At 36.0% G+C, this 14,810-nt stretch overlaps 2 protein-coding genes across 2 annotated transcripts; both read right to left on the bottom strand.

Moving 5' to 3' along the window:
• Window positions 1-35: 35 nt before the first annotated feature.
• Window positions 36-6,305, bottom strand: creg1 (cellular repressor of E1A-stimulated genes 1). The gene is made up of 4 exons (XM_059328081.1): window positions 5,928-6,305; window positions 2,685-2,804; window positions 2,077-2,190; window positions 36-1,312 (listed from the first exon to the last, which is right to left on the bottom strand). Exons 1-4 carry the CDS (start codon window positions 6,231-6,233, stop codon window positions 1,226-1,228), a joined length of 627 nt encoding a protein of 208 aa, XP_059184064.1. The 5' UTR covers window positions 6,234-6,305; the 3' UTR covers window positions 36-1,225.
• A 727-nt stretch (window positions 6,306-7,032) lies between these two features.
• setdb2 (SET domain bifurcated histone lysine methyltransferase 2) lies at window positions 7,033-14,549 on the bottom strand. Its single transcript, XM_059327567.1, has 10 exons — window positions 14,311-14,549; window positions 13,533-13,646; window positions 13,353-13,445; window positions 12,498-12,616; window positions 11,766-12,053; window positions 10,856-11,184; window positions 10,108-10,277; window positions 9,470-9,705; window positions 7,988-8,197; window positions 7,033-7,382 (listed from the first exon to the last, which is right to left on the bottom strand). Exons 1-10 carry the CDS (start codon window positions 14,348-14,350, stop codon window positions 7,125-7,127), a joined length of 1,857 nt encoding a protein of 618 aa, XP_059183550.1. The 5' UTR covers window positions 14,351-14,549; the 3' UTR covers window positions 7,033-7,124.
• Between the last annotated feature and the right edge of the window lie 261 nt (window positions 14,550-14,810).

The raw sequence follows: 14,810 nt of genomic DNA, 5'->3' as shown, positions 1-14,810 counted from the left end.
AAAATAAAACACATTTTAAAAAGGAGGCAGAGTCATTTTGTTTTTTAGCACAAACTTTATTTACACAACTCACTAGATAACATTCTCTTAAAAATATAATTTCACTGCAAAGTTATCATAAAAATATATTACTATATTTCTCATTTTGGAAGAAGCAGAATATTATTATAAAATTATTTTGATTCGTTAAGGCGACACAGAAACAAGCATTTCAAAACTACAGCATAAAGCTGAGAGCAAACACACACACGCACGCACTCTCACACACACACACACACACACACACACACAAACTGTTTAAGTGGGAGTAAACTCAATAAAATAGTTTTTTAATTATCTGTAGAGCTACGGAAGGCAGAAGCTGCCAAAACTAAAACTAAATGAATAAAGAACTCAATAAATGAATTATTTTGCCATTAAATGTGTATATATAAAAATATAGGCATTGATTTATTGATGAAATGTGTCATGAAACAATATTACTGTTTTAAGTTTCTACTTTTTAAGTTTACTTAGTTTACTTTTTTTTTTTTACCTATTTAATTATCCTTTTTATTTTGTTGATTTTTAATTCTTATTATTTATTTATGTAATATTTATGTTGATGACAAAATGTGAAAATATATAAAGAATTAAATACATTTGGGGGAAATTAATTGGGGGAACATGTTAAGGGAAAATAAATAAAGATTGTCAAAATAAATCAAATTAAATATTCAAATTATTGGGAGAAATTAATAAAGAAGCAAATTAAAAACAGAAATAAAAAATAAGAAAAAGAAAAAGAAATATAAAGTGCCAAATTATCAATTAACTTACGCCTACATTTATTTTAAATAGTTTTGGTACATTTAATGGCATATTTATGTATTTATCGAGTCTGTTTTTTTAAACATTCATTCCTATTTTTAGCCGCTTCTATCCTCCATAGAAATCAACATTTTATCATAAGAAAAAGAAAAAAAAAAGGCCAATTAAAGTGAGATTATGACAATAGATTTATGGGTTTGATTTTTAGCTCAGCGACTCCCCCCAGTGGTCAACTCCAGCACTGCAGCTGACAAAACAACAAAGTTTGACATTTTCCAACAACAGAAACTTGAGATTTAAATTTCTGCGTCACTAAATGTTTCTCATATTGTAGTTTTAACGCTGCATTGTCATCCACATGACATAGAACTACAAACAGAAGACACAGAACTACATGAACCAGCAGCTCTGACCATCAATGGTGCTTCCTGTGCAGCGAGGCCTGAAAGTATTCCTCCGGAGTGACAGTCTTCACCCCGCCAAAATAATCCAACACCCACACCTGAAACAGAGGAGGAACACGGACGTTAACGAGGCTTCCTGCGATCTGATTGGCTGACAGTGATGTATAGAAATACATGTATTAATAGACCTCAGAACTTTCTACATTGAGGTCGAGCTGGGTGATATCGATATGAAAAATATATCAACATATATTTTTTAATGTGATATAGAATTAGACCATATTGCATATATTGATATAGTTAAAAATAATTATTTCTTTCTATATAAATGCTGCCCTTACTAGGGTTTGTCATATTAAGTTCTTTTGTAATGCTCGTTATTCTTTTCTCATATAAATATATTTCAGAAAAAGTTTGGCCTATTTTATTTCATAGGCTATTTTTATTTTAAGATATTTTTTTTATTTAAATGTGCACTTTATGGAGTTTTGATTAAAAAAAAGGTACTCCTGTTATACAGTATTTATGTTCACTTAAATAAATGGTTTCAATAAAACTACTTGTGACATGTCATATTTGACTTTGACTGAGCATTTGCTCTTGCACAATAAAAATATCGTAATAAATATCCTATATTAATATATATATTTTTTTCCTATATTGATATTCAGCCTAAATATATCGGGATATGACATCGCCCAGCCCTCCTTAAATGTAAATGCATTGAGTTTGGTTGTTAAAGATTTAAAACAAATTACTTCAGATATAGTACTCAGTCATAGTATTAGTAGTAACTTGCAGTATTAGTATTTGAAGTATTATTAGTATTTGCTTGTAGTGTTATTCACAGTACTTGTAGTACCTGTGTGATGTTGAACTTGCAAAAGAACCAGTTGTGGTCGCTCGGCCAGTCGATCATCTCCGGGTGTCGACTGAACAGAGATTTCTTGGCGAAATCCGCCTCCGTCCCGTTCACCTGGAGGAGAGCAGGGAGGAGGTCATGTGACGAGGTCATGTGATGAGGTCATGTGACTGACGCTCAGGTGTGTTTGTGTGTGTGTTTGTAGGCCTGTCACGATAATCAATATATCGAATTATCGTTCACTAAACAAAAATGGACACAATAGTTTTTCCGGACTCGATAAATTGTCGTTTACATGCGTGTTTGTTTACATGCGTGTTTGTTTACATGCGTGTTTGTTTACATGCGTGTTTGTTTACATGCGTGTTTGTTTACATAAGTTATCAACATTCAGTCGCGCTTCTTCATTTCCCTCTCCTGTCAGTCAACTTGCAGGGAGGCGGAGCTCTGACACACACACACACACACACACACACACACACACACACATATATATATATTTTAAATATATCGTCCTAAAAATTTGTTATCATGACAGGCCTGTGTGTGTGTGTGTGTGTGTGTGTGTGTGTGTGTGTGTGTGTGTGTGTGTGTGTGTGTGTGTGTACCTGCAGCACAGATCCAGACAGGATGATGTGAGCGCAGAGAGGACTCTGAGGGTCGAAGCCCTGCTGTCTGCAGTAGTCGGTCTGAGCCAGAGACATGGACAGAGACGCCTGAGGGTTCACCTGCAGGGACACAACCACAATATAAATATAGAAGCTGCAAGTAGTGTTGAAACTGCCAAAACTGAAATAAATAAAGAACGGACTCAATAAATAAATACATTTGCCATTAAAAACCACTAGACCAATAGACATTGTTCAAGGTTCGTACACTTTTTCAGTGGTCAAATTCAAGCACTTTTCAAGGACTTTCCAGGTCCATTTTCAAGCTTTTCCAGGACCTTTCAACGGTTGTAAGTTGCATGTTTTAGATGAGTACTTACATGCTAAAAGGGGGAACTTCACTCAACCATAACAGCGATGGTATTACGCTTTTAACAACCAAAAGTACAGTTTAGTAATCTCAATATTCAATTTAGTATTTTTTCATTGAACATGTGATTATCTATGGTCAGATTGCACGAGAAATACAAAAATTTCAAGCATTTTATCCATAAATCCAAGCACTTTTCAAACCTTGAAAATACAACATTAAAATGTAAGCATTTTCAAGGATTTCAAGCATCCGTATGAACCCTGATTGTTAAAATATGACATGTTTTATTTTCTTCTTTATTTATTTACCTTTGTATTAATTCCCTTTTTAATTAATTTTCTATTGAATTATCTTCTGTATTTATTTATATTTATTAATTTGGTAACATACCTACGGAAGATGATTAGGGCCACACATGAAAAAAATATTTGAGTTCTGACTTTAAACTCAGAACTCAAATATTTTTTTTGGCCCTAATCCTCTTCCGTATCTTCCGTACAAGACTATTTAAAAGCTCCTGAAAAAACAGTACAGATGCAGTATGGGAGATAATGATGTAATAGGAAGCCTCGTTAAATGTTATTTCAATGCAGTTCTGAAAACAGCAGACTCATCATAAACGCCTGAAAGAATTACCATCATATATTTACTTATTTATGTTTTCCAGCTATACAGGTGTACACATTTTTGTAAATATTCCAATCAATATGTTTCTTTTTGTAGTTATATTTAATTTAATTTGTGTTCACATGTTCTCACAGAATATAGTCACGTTGAACCCAGTTAAATAAAATCTTTAAGACATTTTATAACCAACTAAAGTCCTCCTCAGTAACCTTTTAAAACAGGAAAAAACTGTAAGTTTCTGTTCTGTTCTGTAACATGTGACTTTAACTGTAAAACTGCAGAGTCACTCTGAAGGAACTGCTGAGTCATGACTGCTGTTGCATAAACCAAACTGCCCTTTTACATAACTTTTAACACCACAAGTTGACGCCTTTTAAACAATAAAGATATTCAATATAGATATTTTTTATTAGATTTAGGTTTTGTAACACCAGACTATGATTGAAATAACAATAATTTACATAAATGCAATGGCAGTCTTCATGAAGCAGTATAGATTGACAATCAGAATAATATAAGAAAATGTTTCAAAAAATGAACAAATTCCTCTATACTTTTGGTAACCTCTAAGTTCTCTTAAATATTATAAATCTCTATGTAGGTTTTGAAAGGAACATTTTTGAACCAAACATTTATCGAAATATTAAAGAAATATTTTGGCAGTTGATTCAATAAGAATTTTAATTTAAAAAAAATATTGATACATAAAAAGTAAGCTAATGAGAGACTTCATGGTTTTCAGTTAAATCTATAATACTTGAAAATTGAAACTGATAACCATGCACCCAAATATTGGAAAAAATGATCATACTAAATAAAGTCATGGGAGCTGCAGTTATTTGGAAAATTCTATGATTTTATGAACACGCTAGACTCGTTTAAAGCTCATGTAGGAACAATTCAGACATGTAATAGGAGGTAATATGAGGTTAAAGTGCAGTTTCACTAAATTTCATGACTTTTCAATGCACTTTTCAACACTGCAGACTTGCTAAAAGCTCCTAAATGAACACTACAAATAATATAATGGTAAATAATTAAGAGTTAAAGACATCCCTAGAAAATTATTTGACCTTTCAATGCAGTTCTGAACACTCTAGACTTGTTAAAATCTCCTTTTAAAAATTACAGATGGATAAACTGAGATCATATGTAAATAGGGTGCTGCATTTAACTCTATTTTATGATTTCTTGATGCAGTTCTGAACAAAGCACTTCTCAAAAGTTCCTTGTGGAACACTGCAGACGTATGAGAGATAGTATGAATTTCAATAAATTCTGTGATTTCTCAGTGCAGTTCTGAAAAATGCACTCTTGTTAAAAACTTGTCATAAGACAAAGTTAAGCCAGTATTTTAGAGGGAAGTTGATGGCAGGGAAACACACTGCTTCGTTTTTACGCCATGACATCATGATAAAGTCATATGATTTGATAATTTTGGCGTGATTGGGGACTCCAGAGGGTGCCAGATTTTATTTGATGATGATAGGCCAAGTAAAGCCGGAGATAAGGTCAAATATATTTAGTATTAAAATATAGAACTAGATGTTATCCTCATTTTACCTCTTATATGCAACTTGTGTCCACATTTGCAACATTTTGTTGTGTTTTGTACCAAAAAAAAAGACACAAAATGACTTAAAAAAAGACATAAAATGACCAAAACAGACACAAAATGAGAAGACAGAATAACCAAAAAAACCCACAGAAGACACAAAATGACAAAAAAAGACACAAAATGACCAAAAAAAGACACAACAACAGACACAAAATGACCAAAAAAGACACAAATGACCAAAAAAAAGACACAACAACAGACACAAAATGACCAAAAAAGACACAAATGACTAAAGAAAGACACAAAATGAGAAGACAGAATAACAAAAAAACCCCACAGAAGACACAAAATGACAAAAAAAAAGACACAAAATTACCAAAAAAAGACACAAAATGAGAAGACAGAATAACCAAAAAAAAAACCCACAGAAGACACAAAATTACAAAAAAAAAATACACAAAATGACCAAAAAAAGACACAGAATAACTAAAAAAGACAACAACAGACACAAAATTACCAAAAAAAAAATACACAAATGACCAAAATAAGACACAAAACGAAAAGGATTCAAAAGTGGACAAAATAGCCCAAGACTCCATAGAGTTAAATAAAGTTGAAGTAAAGTCAATATATGATACTTTATTATACTTTTTACCACTACAAACAGTAATGGGAACTTCGTTACCTCCAGATCCTGCACCGAGATCTCCATGCGGGTCAGGTACATGTAGGGCACCCCGGTCCCGGAACCCTCTGGTCCGTCACTCACCGAGAAGGCGTTGGAGAACGGCTGGCCGACCACCGGCTTGTGGGTGGAGATGGTGGCCATGGAGGCCCAGTCACACTGGTGGGCGACGAAGCGGGCGACCCGGGCCACCTGGTCGTGAGGAGGTATCCGGAGCCGGCAGGAGGAGCGGGGGGAGGCCGGGGGCAGGGAGGCCCAGAGGAGGCCCAGGAGGAGCACATACGGAGCCCGAGGAAGAGCGCTCATGTTCTGATTCGGTGTCTGAGGACAGTCGCTGCGAGTTCGGAGGGAGACGACATATAAACAACAACAACACGGAGGTCCGGTCTGGAGTTTCAGAATAAGAGCCACAGCGACGGAAGTACGTTTCGCCTAACTTTTGAATTTCAAATTAAAAGCAGCAATGATGGTTATAAAACTTTTCAAATATTTGTAATAAAAAAATAAGTTAAAGAGTAAGTGACTTAATAAATAAATGCATATGCCTTTAAATACCGGTACAACAATTGATTTTACAATATGATTTTGTTTTTATTTGTATACATGCATATTCTATTTTTATACAGGCAGTACATTTTATTTATTTTATAACTTATTTTATCTTATTGCATTTTACTCTTCTATTGTTTACTTCATGTCTGTGTATTGTGTTATGTTTTTATTGTTGTGCAGCACTTTGGAAACCTTGTGTTTGCTAAAATTGTGGTATATAAATAAAGTGGAGTAGATTGGATTGGACAAAATCTGTTTAAAAAAATAAATATAGGCATTCATAATATGATATAAATGTGCTTGTTTTAATGAGATTATTTTTGCATTTAAATTTTATTTTATGAAAATGTATTTGTTATTTACGGAGCCCCTAAAGGGACATGGTTTTTATCTATTTATTTTTTATCTAGTTATTTCATCTATTTATGATTAAATATGTATTTATTTATGCCAAAGTAGACACAAATCTGAATTTATAAATTATATAAGATAATGAAAACACCGCAAATTCACATTATGAAGACCTTTCAAAATAAAACATCCTAAATAGATTTTATTAAGTCATTTTATTTAGAAAGGTGTACAGACGTTATAATCCATTAGTAGAAAAAATGTCTTTTTGTTTCTGTGAAGCAGCTGGAGGAGTTACTGTGTTTCTTCTTGACCTTTGACCTCACACATGTCACACAGTTGCTCGTCTCCGGCAGCAGGCTGTCCCCGGCAACCGCTGCTACCGCAGAGACACGCCGCATCCTGTTTGCTCTGCGGGGCAGCGGAGTAATTCCAGCTGAGCTCGGTGCCGGCAACCACCACCCTGTTGGTGAAGAAGGCGATGACGGGGAAGGCGGGGTCGTGGCAGTCGGTGAAGACGTTCTGCACAAAAAGATTCGGCTGGCAGCTGTGCTGTAGGGAGAAGAGCCGGGGTCAAAGGTCAAATCAAGGTACTGTCTTTGAGTCAAGTCATTTATTTTATTATTATATATTTATTTATTTTACTTAAGTAAGTAAGTAGACAGTAATTCATTTTATTTGTCTGTTATTTAATTACATAATTATCTTCAAATGTAAAAAAACATTAATTTTATTACTGTTCATTATTCATTTATATTAATTATTAACTTTTATAAATAATTTAAAAATAAATAAATACTATTCAATTCACTTGATTATATATATTACTTTAAAGGGTATGAATACTTATATTTATTTTACCTTATATACTTTTAATTAATTGACAATGTTTTGTAAAAATCTGTTTTCACTTTGCAACACAAGGGTGAAACACACACACATATATATATATATATATATTTATACACATATACACACATATACAGACACACACACACATATATATATAATACAAAAAATAAATGGTAATTAACTGATTGATTTAATTCGTCCTTTATTTATATGAATACTAATTGAATACAACTGTATAAACAACCAAATAACCAAATAAATTAAAAACAAATAAATATAAAGCATTTTTGTAGTTTTTCACGTACGTTTATGAAGCGGCTCACGTTTCCCTCCTTGCCGGCATCCAGGAAGTAAGCGTCCTCCCCCTCCTCCATCGATCTCTTTAAACTCTTTGTCACGTCACCGTTCCGGCTGTGAACCGCCGCCTCGGGATTGCCTGTTGTCACGGAAACCTTCTTCTGGTCACCTGACTCACCTGATAAAGGCTGCGGACCTCCAACCAGCACCGTCTTCGCCTGAGGGCAAAAACAACTTCCTGTAAAACCCTGCTGAAGTAAAACCATGATCAGCAAGAAGGACTGTCAACTGCTGTTGTTTTGGTCCATAAAGGTTTTGTGTCGCGGATGATCCGGGTATTTCAAGATGGCCTCCAACATCTTCAGAGAGGTTCAAAAGATCCTTCGCTCCTACAGCCATCAGGCTGTCTCATTCTAACAGAGCTAACAGACTCCCTGAATTTACCCTCGGGGATAAATAAAGTAATTTTCATTTGATCTGATTGGCTTGACCACATCCATAGTAGTATTAATAAATTCTTTTTTCGTTTTTAGCTGTGATCAGACCCTGTGGCTGCGACTCTCTGCTTACATGTTTTGTATCGCTCCCGTATGACAACATGACTGAAATATGTGTGGGAAGGCATGCTGGAGCGTTTACTCAGTTTATTTATTAATGCCGTGAACACCGCTGCCGTCACAGTATTGCGGGGCATCATCAACTCAGTTTCTGCCAGAATAATTTTACGGTGTCGTTTTGAATCACCTTCATACGGAGTTATACTTTCAAACATTTCCGTCGGGTGGTACAGGACTCTTTTTAAAAAAAAATTTGTATCGAGGCCATCGTCACAGCAGCAGCATGTCAATTTGTTGCTTCTACTTCGTTTAAGCTGCCTGTGGCGCTCTGGTTCTTCTTCTCTTGGTTTAACCCATTTAAGCCGGGAAAGCATTATCGCATTTCAACCATTAAAACTGGGGGCGCTGCTGCATTATTCTACCATTAAAGCCGGGAAAGCGGAAACGTCGTTTTGTAGTATTTGTAGTTTTTTCCACCTATTTTTGGTCTCTTGGTCAATGAAATGCATCAGAATACACGTGGGAGTGTCACAATGCAACATGGGACTTTTCCAGAACTGAAATCATGGCGGAAGACGATTATAGCGGAGGGAGCTCAGATATAACAGCTATAAGCTCTCAAATACTTATTGAATTTCATTTCTATCTGCTACAGAGGCTGAAAAATCTATTATTTAGTAGGAAGCGTTGACACTTCTGTTGAATTTCCAGAAAAACTTCAGGTTTTAGGGGGTTATTTTAAAAATCGCCCAGAGGTTTTACAGGCATTTTTTCCAGGCGTTTTAGGCCTAAATGGGTTAATGGCAGATCACAAACAGCTTTGAGTTGAATACCACCATCTACTGTCCCATTGCTCTGCTCCTGCTCGCATTTTGCGTTCTACCATTGCAAATTAATTGCAAATGTGATTAACCGTTCAGCCCTAACTCTGACCTTGTCTCTGTTCTGCCCTGCGGCAGCTGTGGCGCTGTTGTCGGCGGGTCTCTGGATCACAGGAACGTGGAGGGGGGAAGAGGTGGGCGGGTCCAGCACATTGCTCCGCCCCTCCAGCACCGGCGGGGCCAGCCACTCGCTGACCACCTCGACGTCATCGTCTGACGGGAGGTCGATCCTCGTCAGCTTCGGAGGCGGGAGCTCCGTGGGACTGTGGACCCGCCGCAGCATCACCCCTGAAAACATTAAACCATAGTTGAAAAAAGTTTTTTAATATACATTTCATTAACACCAATTTTTTCAACAAAACATGATAACAAACAAAAAATAATGTCAAAAATGAACTTATTTCTAGGAAAAATTTACTTATTTTTTGCATTTCTTTAATAATCATCTTAAAAAATAAATTCATTATTCCAAGAAAGAAAATCTAAAAAACAAAATCATTATTTCAAACAAAGTCAATATCTAAAAATCAAATTATTATATTTAGAAAAAAAGTAAAAATCTAAGGAAAATAAACATTTTTTCTACAAAGGAAAATCTGGAAAAAAAATAATTTATATATAAAAAAGAAAGCCATTATCACAAAAAAGAAATAAAAACTACTGTCATAATCTGTGTGGATGGCGTTTCACCTGCGTATATGCACACGAACGTGCCGCAATCCAGATCGTCGCGGCATCGGACGCCCCAGCCACAGCGCTCCGTCTGAAACACCTGCAGGCGGACTGTGATCCCCCGCTGGACCAGACGGTTTAGACAGCGAGTCCGGACGCAGCCGCACCACGGGCCGCACTCGTACACACTGACAACATGTATGACAATAAGTTATCATTAATAAACCATTAAAGTCCCTTTTCAATCCAAAAGTCTTAAATTTAACAAGAAAATTCCTAGAAAAAAATCCCAATATTATGAGAATAAAAGTAATTTTTCTGGGAAAATAGAGTTGTAATTCTCAGAAGAAATCATAATATTATGAGAATAAAATTACAACAAAAAGTAAATCATAAAATTACAAAAATTGTCTTTTTTTATTACTTTTTTTCACATTAAATGAGAAAAACTGGAATTTGTAGAAAATAGTCACATCATCTCTTTAAATCTGACTTCATATAAAAAAGTCAGAATCTCATGAGAACAAAGCTTGAAAAAATATTTTTTATATAAAAAAACCTCAAATAAATCCATTATTTAAAAAAAAATGAATAATCAAAATTGCACATTCATTGTATTTAGAAAAAAAAACTTTAATCTATATAATGAAGTCATTATTTCTAGGGAGAAAATCTAAAAATTAAACACATTATTTAAAAATAATTAAAGACAGAAAATCTGTTATTTTCTGGGACAAAAAAAATGTTTAAAAAATAAATCTCTCACCCTGATGGTACCGGCTCGGTTAGCCTGTGGTGGCTGTATTGGCGCCCTCCGGTGGTCATGGCGACACATGCGCACTGGCTGGCGTCGCTGCAGCCGTCGGTACAGTCGCAGCAGACCTGGAACAGCTTCGGGCTGCGGGTGAGGAAGCAGCCGTGCGGCCAGCGCTCCTTCCTGTAGCGGAACTCAGCAGGCTTGGTCCCGCCGTCCTTCACGCACAGCTGCACCGGCGCCGGCTCCATGCCGCGGCTCAGATCCAGCTCCGGCCGCCGGGGGCCCGCCGGCTGGGGGGGGTCCAATCGGACGGACGGGTTGAAAGTGAAGAAGTCCACCTTAAATCAAGAGTGGTGTAATGGAGTACTTTTAGATTGTTGTACTGCTAGTTTAACTTAAACACTTCATAACTACGGAGGACAGACAGTGGCAAAATAAATACATAAATAAACCAATAAATAAATAAGCTTAATAAATATATAAATGTAGGCTTTAAGTAATTGATGAAATGTATTTGATTCTTCATTAATTTACCTTTACATTACCCTATTTATGTTATTTTCTATTTACTTTATGAGTTTTGTAAATTATAAATGTTTTTCTTTTTCAACTTAATTTAGTAACTTTATATATTCATTCATTCATTCATTCATTTTTGAAAATGATTTATCATTATTATTATTATAACTATACTCATTCATTTATTATTTATTGGGAGAACTAATGCAAAGTTGTGATACATAGGGGAATTAATATTTATTTTAATCAAATTAATGAATTAAGCAAAGTTGTTCCGCATTTCGCATAACATGATTTGATTACTGTCAGACTCAAAGTTTCTTAATTTTATGGCATATTTATTCACACTTATTGAAAATGTTTTTTATTTAGCAGTTTTTGTCCTCCATACAGAACTCACCTGCAGGATGTCGTAGCTCTCCGTGGCCAACAGAAAACGCAGCACGTCGTCGTGGTCACGAAGGCTCTGTCCACACGGCGCTTTGTAAACGACGTCCCAGTCCTCCACGCCATCCACCGCATCCTCAGAAATGGCAGGATCCGCCCCCTCGTCACGCCTTCTCAATGACATCATCAGCGGCACGGCGCTCAGCCTCTTGAAGCCGCAGAGCAGCGGCACCTTCAGCGGGTTCTGACCCCAGAATGGCGCAGAGCACTGAGGCCTGCTGGGTAAACTGGACAGGCAGGACTGAGGGACACACACACACAAATATATATAACATGTGACACACAATATACACACACACACACACTACATAATATATACACAAAATAAATAGGGCCCACAGGAATGAGTTCTTAAACCAGGAAGTAAGTTAGCATGTTAGCGCCCCAGGGTCTCTCCTCTCAGACTCAATAACCGTGTTTCCTTTAGGGGAGAGAGTGGCCGCTGGGCAAGTCTCAGGCCACGCCCTCTCAAATGTCCGCTCACTCAGCGTGTCTCCATTACAAAAAAGGTCCCAGAGAGATTCCAGACGTGACGTATGGCTTTCGATCATTGCGTAATTTTGGTGAAAAGTATGGCAAAAACTGCACTGTAGAAAGTTGTTTTGCCCTCAAGGTGGGCGTACCCACTGCACCGTGACATCAAGTAAAAACAATATGAAACTAATGTGTTTATATTAGTGTGTACCTTGCAGCAGAGGTGGGGGTGGTACTGCAGCTGGTTGGGGGTCAGTGGAGGCTGCAGCTCCTCCGGGCCTGCAGTGGGCGCTGCAGAGGGAGATGCCGAGTCAGCTGGCAGCAGAACACCTGGGCAGGAAGACACTACCAAAATAAGACTTCATACCGGCTTCAATTTTTTTTTGCGTGACATAAATTGTATTTTTCTGACAAAAAAAAACAAATTATGTGTCATTTTTACCATTAATCATTTTTTTTATTTTTTAACATTAAATGAAAACTCATTCCATACATTCTTTGTTTGCTGCATTTTTTTTCAAATACAACATTTTTTTTAAAGTAGAAAAATAATTATGAAAAAAAAATGTCAGGCTCTGTGCACCACATAAGACACACAAAAAATATAACATTATATATTACATATAAATACATATTTTATTCATGGCTGTACTCTTCATCCTTTCTTCCTTTTTCAAAATATTTGTCAAATATGTCAAAATGTAATTTTTTAAATATTAAATTAAAATTCTGTATAATTTTGGTAATCTTTGTTTGTTGTATTTTTTACATTTAATTTAATTTTAAATATTTAAAAAAGGAGAGAGTAATTATAAAAAATGAAATGAAGTGTTTTTGGACTCCTTGCACAAAGATATTTGTACCGTGTACTCAATATTATTTTAAGACGTATAAAACACTCTGCTTTGATAATTATAATAAAAAAGAAAGAATAAATTCATTAATATAATAATAATTTAAATAATAATGATAAGTTTTAAAATAAATTGTAAAAAATACCGTAGAGTTTATTTTGGTGTGGTAATTCTGGCAAAAGCAGATTTTCAGAATAAAAGTCTGTGTTTACCTGAGCCAATGACCACCTGGACCACAGAGGCGTCCTGAGACAAGGTTGGGAGACCGTCGATGGACTTCAGCAGCTTCAGAGCCTGAACATACTCTGATCAAAACACAAAACGGTAAGCCACAAGCATCACAACAGGAAATTCATCACCACCGAAGAGGAGAGCAGTAAAAAAAGTTTTACCTTTATCTGTTGCCGTGTTCTTCTTCAGAACTCTCTTCAGGTGATCCAGATACTCAAAGACCCCATTAAAGACCTGATCCACATCCTCCTCGGCCCAATAGGCTTTGGCCCGTTCTGACAAACAGAAGGACAAAGTCTCTTCATTGAAATATTTCTGCTAACTTTCTAAATGTAGACCACATTGGACCATCTCCAGATTAAGAACCACTGGACTTAATATAGTCCTGTTCTGACAAACCGATCATGGAAGATCTAGCAACACATTAAAACCACTTTTAAAACTTTTGAAACCTTTAAGTGTAAAATTAGAAAAAAGTTTTCTACATGTAGACCACATCAGAGCAGGTCTACATTAAAAAACACAAAACCTGAACTTGCTAAACCTGGTCTAGATTAAAATGGAGACTCCAGAAACCTTTATGTCCAATGTAAAGCTTATTTCTTTAAAAGAGAAAAAGGGGCTATTTCAGCTATTGAGTTTTCTACATGTAGACCACATGAGATCAGGTCTAGAACAGGAACCACTGCACTTGCGTTTGACAGATCTGGCCCCTTTTTTGTTTGAAAGAAACCTAAAAATGCACTTTTGGTTTCTGGAGTCTCCATATTAATCTAGACCAGGTTCTGCAGGTCCTGCAGGGTGAAGATTAAAAGCCTGCTGCCTGACCTGGTCTAGTTGGTCGTTAAGACTCTGCATAATATTTGAAACCAGGTTCAGGTGTGTAAAAACACTTAATCTAGTTTTTTTTTAAATTAATGTATCATTTATGGTTCTTACCGACTTCTTGTGGATTTAAAGGATCTTCTTCCATCTCCATCAGTTAGCCTGCTAGCATTCAGCTAGCCTAGTTTAGTTTCGCCAGCTCTCTAAAACAAACAGCTCTACTTTAGCTGTTAGTTTACTGAGGAGTAACGACGCAACTGTATATTCCACTGCAACCTTTTGGTTACATTATTAAAAAAGCTGACCACACGACAAACTACTGGCATTGTTTCCACATTCGCCTATTCACTGATTTACATTATTGGTCTTTTTTGGTCATCAACGGCCACCGTAGAATATTTGCACTAAATAATCTCGGAACATAGTCTTGCAGGCATTTTTTCGGCTCTTAAAGTTCATGTTTGCTCACATATATCACAAAAACGTTTTGCCTTAAATGCCGTACATACACTTATGTGTTAATAAAGTTTAAGAAAGTAGTTGTTGTTAACAGCAGTGTATCAGCCTGAGAGTCTAAAATCAGGGCAAAAATAGTCAGCTTCGCTTATTAGATT

Source organism: Centropristis striata, chromosome 24 (assembly GCF_030273125.1).
Source record: "Centropristis striata isolate RG_2023a ecotype Rhode Island chromosome 24, C.striata_1.0, whole genome shotgun sequence".
Classification (NCBI taxonomy): Eukaryota; Metazoa; Chordata; class Actinopteri; order Perciformes; family Serranidae; genus Centropristis; species Centropristis striata.
This window is presented reverse-complemented; position numbering and strand designations above follow the sequence as displayed.

What these genes read in the sequence shown, in the direction of transcription:
- creg1 (XM_059328081.1), bottom strand. Translation starts at nt 6,233, where the DNA reads ATGAGCGCTCTTCCTCGGGCTCCGTATGTGCTCCTCCTGGGCCTCCTC. An exon ending in TCTCGGTGCAGGATCTGGAG is followed by an intron (nt 2,805 to 5,927) that starts GTAACGAAGTTC and finishes GTGTCCCTGCAG; the next exon opens with GTGAACCCTCAGGCGTCTCT. An exon ending in GCAAGTTCAACATCACACAG is followed by an intron (nt 1,313 to 2,076) that starts GTACTACAAGTA and finishes CCTCTGTTTCAG; the next exon opens with GTGTGGGTGTTGGATTATTT.
- setdb2 (XM_059327567.1), bottom strand. Translation starts at nt 14,350, where the DNA reads ATGGAGATGGAAGAAGATCCTTTAAATCCACAAGAAGTCG. An exon ending in TTTAAATCCACAAGAAGTCG is followed by an intron (nt 13,647 to 14,310) that starts GTAAGAACCATA and finishes TCTGTTTGTCAG; the next exon opens with AACGGGCCAAAGCCTATTGG. An exon ending in ACGTGAGCCGCTTCATAAAC is followed by an intron (nt 7,383 to 7,987) that starts GTACGTGAAAAA and finishes TTCTCCCTACAG; the next exon opens with CACAGCTGCCAGCCGAATCT.